At 55.7% G+C, this 7281-nt stretch overlaps 1 protein-coding gene across 1 annotated transcript; it reads right to left on the bottom strand.

Annotated features, from left to right (window-relative positions):
* Positions 1 to 3848: 3848 nt before the first annotated feature.
* On the bottom strand, positions 3849 to 5397 carry TM2D2 (TM2 domain containing 2). The gene is made up of 4 exons (XM_082779637.1): positions 5169 to 5397; positions 4752 to 4839; positions 4527 to 4642; positions 3849 to 4386 (listed from the first exon to the last, which is right to left on the bottom strand). The coding sequence occupies exons 1-4, from the start codon at positions 5372 to 5374 to the stop codon at positions 4173 to 4175; spliced, it is 624 nt and encodes a 207-aa protein (XP_082635763.1). The 5' UTR covers positions 5375 to 5397; the 3' UTR covers positions 3849 to 4172.
* Positions 5398 to 7281: the final 1884 nt, after the last annotated feature.

Raw genomic sequence — 7281 nt, 5'->3', positions numbered from 1 at the left:
CATTAAAGTGAATCAGAAATCTACTTAAGAAACGAGTGGGTGCCCATTAGAAGCGTGTGTGTTGCACTGAAAACACCAGAGGTGATTCATGCAGCAGAGTAGCACGTAATTGCACTGAGGAAGGCAGCACGGTAAAGATTTTTCCCAAAGTAGAGAAAGAATTGATAATATTTCTGACAGGAGTGTGCTGCCCTCTTGCCTTGAGAGTATGAAGGGATTTTTTTTCAAAAGATTTCCCCCAAGCAGGTGACACGGCTGGCATGGAGGTACGGTGAGGAGACTGGACTTGCTAGGTCACATTTTGGAAATGCTTTGTGCCAGTCTGCCCTGCAAACGTGCGTGCTCCCCGGAGCACTGGGAGTCGGCTCCTCGGCACACTGTGCCCCAGCGCCTTCTCTTGAAGCTCCAGCATTTTGCATCCCTGTGTGAGCCGTTGGTGCCTCCTGTACCAGCGCTGGCTTTCTGAGGGCCTGTCCCCAAGGACTCAGCGTGCTGTGACCTGAGGGAGCCCTGCAGCCTCAGCACAGCTCCTTGCAGAGCGCAGCACCGAAACACCAAACCCCCAACTTCAGAGGGTTTGGGAGCTCGTTCCAGCCTTGGCTGCCTCACTTCTCTGCTGCCCCAAGCCTGCCGGAGGTCGCTGGGGTCAGACTGAGCAGCGTCGTGCTCTGAGCGCTGCCTCTGGAAGATGCCACCGAGCTCAGCAGTGACGGGCAGGGAGGGGACGAGGAGCTCGGCCCGGAGGTCTCAGACACGGGCTGCGCTCAGACAGATGCTATCGCCGATGTAAGATCAAACTCCAGACGCTGCCCCCGGGGCTGTGGGAACCACAGGCAGCAGAGAGCACTTTGGTCAGCTTTAAGTGGGATTCCCGGATGCTTAGGGAGCGATGCCCCAGAAATTCCCAGGTTTGGGCTCTGTGATCCGCTCTGTAATTAGCAGCAACTGTCTCGCGGGCGCCTCTCCTCTTTGCATGCACGTCCGCGCGGCGGTCGCAGCAATATTGCAGCGGGAAGTAGCACCCAGGAAGTGTCTGGCCTGAGCCCTTCTTGCTGTAATTATGCTCCTGGCGGGGAGAACCAGCCCTGCTGGCCCGACCAGCAGGAGGGAGAGGGCTCGCGGCTCAGCAGGGGCTCTGCTGCCAGCCACAAGCTCGTCCTCGTCTGCGAGGTGGTGCGGGTCCTGCTCAGCGGAGGAGATGCCCTTTGTGCTGTCTGAAGACCGCAGGGTTTCTGTGACGCACCTCGGGCCAGAGAATCTCGTCGTTTACCAGAGGAATTCCCACTTTTCTAAAGCTTTGCTCCCTGCTTTAAATAAACCATGGGGAAGCACAACCTTGAGGCTGGGATTTCAAACTTACTGTCACTGGGAGTTCAATTCACGTTTCTCCCAGTAACTCCTTCTTGCTCTTGCGCCATGGGTTTGTTTCTGAATTAATGTTAACAAATGCAGTGCTGCGGGTGCCTTCGTGGCCTTAAGGTCATCTGAGCAGCTCCTGGTCCAGCCCTAGTTGTGCCTGGAATACGCTGGTCTTGGGAAAGCACAATTCAGAATCACTTCACGATTCTGCCTTCGTGCAGCTGCTGCTGCAAGGGCCATCATCCGAAATGGGGACAGGGGGCGGTGGGAATGTGGGAACGCTGCTGCTGCCGTGTTTATTGGGCTCTCCTCCACTGGGACGGTGAAGTCCCGGGGCTGAGCACGCTGACGGTAAGAGCCAGCACCTCCTCTGCAACCTGCTTTTAAAAAAACAAACAAACAAACAAACAAAAAAAAAAAAACAACCAAAAAACTTTAAAACTGTACAGCACAATAATCCATTTTTATTGCACGTGAGTGCAGTATAACAAGTTGCCCTATGCCTTGCTCACAGCAAGTTGTAGCATAACTTCAGGCAGAGCAGAGAACGCGTGAGAAGCTTCAGCTTAGTATTGAAGAAAAAAAATGGCAAGGAAGTTGAGATTCGGGCCTGGAAGGGCCAAATCCATGGGCAGCCACAGCAACTTCTGTCCTTCTGGGTACGAGGGCGTGAGGAAGGGGTGCCCTGATGGCCAACACCCCCAGCACTTGGTGCAGTCAGTGACGGCCTCGGCTGCGGGAGGAATCTGAGCCCCCGCTGTTAGTTGGCAGCTGCGGGGCTGAGAGCACGGGGAGCTGTTAATGATGATGGGCTTTTTGCACACAGGATTATTATTTTTTTCTTTCTGGCTTGCAGCTTAATTTTTTTTCCCACCGTGGGCCTTTCAGCCCCGTTGTTCCACTCGTCTGAAGAATGTGGTAGTTTTATAATGAGCGCTCCCCCCACCCACCCCACAGCCCCGAGACCTATTCAGAGCTGCCAAATTCAGATTACTTGTGACCTAAATGGGATATAAATCCCGTTCCCCAGACAGAAGGAGTTGCTGCAACAAACCACAAACCAGAACTGGAACAGGCAGAATTCCCTGCCAAATCGAACCCCTTCGCAGTTCCACGGAAGGCAGAAGTAGAAGTAACACCGGCAGAAACTCGCTGAGTGCAAACGACTGGAGGGTGCTTAATTTGCAGAAATGGGTGGGAATGGTGAGTGTACGTCTGCTGTGCTTTATGTCGAACGTTAATTGACTTTTGCATATATGGTTCTGGTTCTGGTGGCTGGTTCTGTCTGTGTGTGACTTACTGTAACAGCTTCCTTTTCCCGTTTTTATTCAACTTGTGAAGTTTTCAGACTGCATCTGCTGGGGCTTCCTCTTTTGTGTGTGGTTGCTTGAAGCTTCTGCTCATTTCGGTAGCACACGCGCCCCGTGCCGTGGCTGCCAGTGCTGCAGGCAGTGGGCTGCCTCGCACGAGGACGTGCGTGATGCAGGATTTACCCTCCTGCCATCCCAACCCCGTCCCAGCTCTCCCATGGCTCCTGGCCATCCCCTGCAGCTGCAGGGTGGAAGTAAGCCTTTCCTCACTAATGAGGCCAAGCTTGTGTTTGGCAGTTCTGTCCGTTTGCTGTCAGTTAACTGGGGCACAAGTTTACTGATCGGGACTAATGTCGTCACAGGCAGAAATGTGTGCAGCGCCTCCAACGCCACGGGAGCCGAGCTGATTGGCTTTATGGGGACGTTACCAGAGCCTGCAATGGAGCTTGGTGGAGTGACCATGAAGTGCAAACGGTTGCTGCTGACCCACCGTGGGTTTTAGCAAACATGAGTATCCAACAGCAGTGGGAAGGCAGGCAGCAGCTCACCGTGAGGCTGCTCCATGGCAGAATTTGAGATTTAGATTGACTGCAAGTCCCTTTTGTGCAATCAAACGCTTTTATTTTGCTACTGCGCAGACTTTTAATGTCCACCTCTCAACCAGCTGCTCCTACAGGTCTCACCTCAGCTCCCCTCTCTTGTTCACGCTCTGCAGCCTGTCCCTGGAGCCAGCGCTTGGCTGCAGCACCAGCAGGATGCCCTTGGCTGTGAAGGGCAGGGGACAGGAGAACCAGGTAACTGTAAAGTAATACATGTACTGCTTTGGGGTAGGCTTCTAGAACGTGGACATGGTAGGGGAAGCCTCATCAGTGGAAGCAAGTGCTTCATTTTGTGATACTGGATTTATTTTTGCTGCAGTGTGGGTTTTCCAGCCTGAAAGGGAAAGTGCCGTTCTCCACAAGGGTTTGGCCTCTCCCAGATCTAACCCAGCTTCACATGAAGCAAGTGCACATGGTCTTGAGCAAGTCAGTTAGAATTGGAGCTCATGACTTTGCCGCAGTCTCTATATCACTGCTTGGTTTCAGCTGTAAAGGTTTGTCAAATCATCACATGCAACCACAGGACGGGGGCCTGCATCTCCATGTGGATGTACCCTACCAGCACCAAAAATAAGTGGAGTCAGCTCTTTCCAGACTTTATTAATTTGACTGCCAGTGTTTGCAAGGTCTGAGTTCTTTAACTTTTACCGGCTGAGGGGGAAAAAAGCCCAGATCATTGTAAACAAGCAAAATATATACTGAACAATTTTGTGTCCAAGGTATGTACAGAGGAATTAACAAGAGTAATTGTTCTGCAGATCAAGCTACAGCTTTGTAAATCCACGTTTGTGCAAGGCAGAAAGCCGCACGAGAAGTCTGTTCTGGTGCCACGCAGCACGTGGCAGTGTCCATCTCCAGCCCTGCGGAGACGCTGTGGTTTTCTTTGGGACCAGCTTTGCTCCTCTCAGTACACCGTGCACCAGTTGCTGCCATCGCTGGGCATCAGCCCTCCGGTGATGAGGAGAATCAGATCCACGAACCACCAGATCCCGAGGCCTCCGAGCGTCAGCAGCTTCCCCACGGCGGTCCCCGTGTGGCCCAGGCAGAAGCGATCCACTCCAAAGCAACCCAGGAAAAACGAGTAGAGCAAAGTGGTTATAAAATAGTGTCCGGTGTACCTGCAACCGCCGGCAAGACGTGGGTCAGAGGGGGAAGGACACGGGGCAGGGGGCTGGCAGAGCCCGGCTGCTGCCCGCTGCCGGCGGCGCGGCTCCCCCCGGCGGGTGCCGGGCTCCCTGCAGCCGGTGCCGGCTCCTACCTGATGCAGGGCTTGCTGCCGCGCAGGAAGCTCCGCGGCTCGGCGCACTCGATGCCATCCAGCGCCCGGCACTGCACCCGCGTGTGGTCCACGTCGCCGTGCGCCTGCCCGCCGAACTGGGAGGAAGGGGGGGGCTCGGGCTCAGCCTCAACCTCAGCCGGCCCGGAGGCCGCCCCCCCCCACCCACCTTGTCCCCCCGTCACGGGCCCGGAGGCCGCGGCTCACCTTGACGCAGCCGTGCCCCAGCTCCTGCTGCGCCGTGGCGTTGCCGCCGTGGTCCACGGGCTCCTCGCACTCCACGAACTCCTCGGGGCTGCGGGGATGGGACGGGGACGTCAGGGGCGGCGGGGAACGGCCTGAGGGGACCCGACCTGACGGGACCTGATCTGAGGGGACCTTCCCTGAGGGACGCGGCCTGAGGGGACCCGTCCCGGCCTGACGGGGCCTGGCCCGAGGGGACCCGGCCTGAGGGGCCCGGCCTGACGGGACCTGCCCTGAGAGGCCTGGCCCGAGGGGACCTGCCCTGAAGGGCCCGTCCCTGCCTGACGAGACCTGGCCTGAGGGACCCGTCCCTGCCCGAGGGGACGCGGCCTGACGGGGCCTGCCCTGAGGGGCCCCTGCCCGCCCGCCCGCCCCGCTCACAGGTAGGTGCAGAGCACGAGCGGCGCCTGCGGGTCGCTGTAGGCCCAGGCGTTGGCGGGCGGGTCCTGCCCGGTGGGGTCGGGCTCGGAGGCGTTGTGCGGGGCGGCGCGGGAGGCCCCGCGCAGCAGCAGGAGGTTGGCGAGGAGCAGCGCGGCCTGGCCGCACAGCAGCGCGTAGCCCAGCGGCCCGCCGCGCCGCCGCGACATGGCGGCGCCCGCTGCTAGGAAACGCCGCCGCCGCCGCCGCCGCCGGGCCGCGCTGCGCAGCCGCGCTGCGGGCAGCCAATGGGAGAGCGCGCAGGGAGGCGGGGATAAGCGCCGGTGGCCAATGGGAGAGCAGAGGGAAGGGGGAGAAGGGAGGAGAGGAGGAAGTGAGCGCCGGATGAGGAGGCGATTGGCTGCTAGCGGGGAGGGACAGCCAATCGGCAACGAGAGGGGGCGAGATAAGGCGGCCGTGTCCTTTAAAAGGGGGCGCCGCGGGCGGTGCCGCAGGGTGTGGGCCCCGGGGGCTGGTCGGGGTTGGGTTCTGTGGTCCTGCTCTGCCACAGGGTGCTGGGATGCTGCTTCCTGAAAAACACCAAATTCCCCTCCTTTAGCCAGGCAACGCTGAGATTATTTTCAACATCTGCCACATGAACTTTGTTTTCACACTAGATAGGACGTTACCTGTGGTGTAAATAGTTAGTTCGATGGCCTTTTGGCTCATCAGCTGAATCAGCTAATGGTTTCGGCTGTCAAATTGCACGCCTTGCTCTTGCATTACCAATTTCCTGTGGAAGTGAGACATCCAGCACACACAACTTGTTTCTATTTATGTACGTTTATTCTTAGTAAGTTCACTTTTAAATGTTTCCCGATTCTGCCTTTCATTCCTATTTAAGAGAGTATCTCTCATAACCAGGCCTTCAAAAAGGTTAAACATCTTGATTTTAACATCGAGTAATCTCCCAGGTTCTTGCATGCTGTGGTTCTTCTCCTTGTCTTATTCTGGTCATACAGTTAGTGCAGGACTGCTTGCCTTTGAGGTTTCGTTTGTGACTTCAGGCATTGCAGCAGTTCCAGGATTTACTGGTTCATTTCACCTGGTCCTTTTCCAAGAACATCTTCTACCACTGCTGAGCGATAGCTCTGCTTGTTCATGAATTTCAGGGATATTTCCGCTGGCGGATCTGATGAGCTTTTCCTTCCAGAGCTGACGGGCTCACATTTGACCCAAAACATCTGTTCAGAAGCTGTCCCAGCCTTCTCGCCTCCTTTCTGATTTGTTTCTGGAGTTTGTGGCTTTGAGGTGTGTTTTCTTACATTCCTTTTACTGCAAAGCCAGAATGGTGGTGGGAAGCAATAGAAGTCAAGGGAGATGGATGTGGCTCTTGCTAAGTGCAGACCTGGGAATCTCGTGCCCCTCAGGCAGGAGCCACTTGTGTATGGGATGACTGATGTTTGTGTTATTTGTACAGTGCGCAGTGATATCCGTATTTGATCCATGATAAGATCACAATCCATGGGAAGCCTCATATATCTCGAGTAACGCCTAGCTTATGTGAAGCACCGGGTATCACCTGACCCAGAAGTTACGCTGACAGCCCTCCCGCGGCACTCGTGCAGTTGCCTTTTGTTTGTGTCTGTGCTGCTGAGACCTGTGAGGCCTTTGGCACAAGTCTGGCCCTGGATCTACTGGGCATCGGTTTTGTTCAACAGTGGCAACGTGGATGCTCAAAAACAAACAAACAAAAACATAATTTACCAGACTTGGAAGGCCAGAAAAGGTCAGTATGTGAAAAGTTGTCAGTGGGACTGGGTTTTCTTCACGTGTACTATAGTACAAACTACAAGAACCCACTGTAAGTACTACAGGGTAGCCTCTCGGTATGCTGTCGAGGTGACTAACACCTCACGTGTTGTTTATGCTGTCTGCGCTCAGAGGAAGGCGCCGTGCTCCGTGGGGTGTTTGGGACGGGTGTTTAATGTTGCTGTGTGCTGTCAGCAGCAGGTTGAAGCAACGTGCGCGATGCTCAGGGCGGCAGTGAGGTCTGTGACGTGTTGCGTTCAGAGGCAGCTGGTTCCTCCTACTCACCTGTATCCTGTTGATATCACATAGTGGAATGCTAACGTGA

The sequence above is a fragment of the Aythya marila genome (assembly GCF_965140915.1).
Source record: "Aythya marila genome assembly, chromosome: 26".
NCBI lineage: Eukaryota > Metazoa > Chordata > Aves > Anseriformes > Anatidae > Aythya > Aythya marila.
Note: the sequence above shows the minus strand (reverse complement) of the source record. Positions and strands in the feature narration are given on the sequence as shown.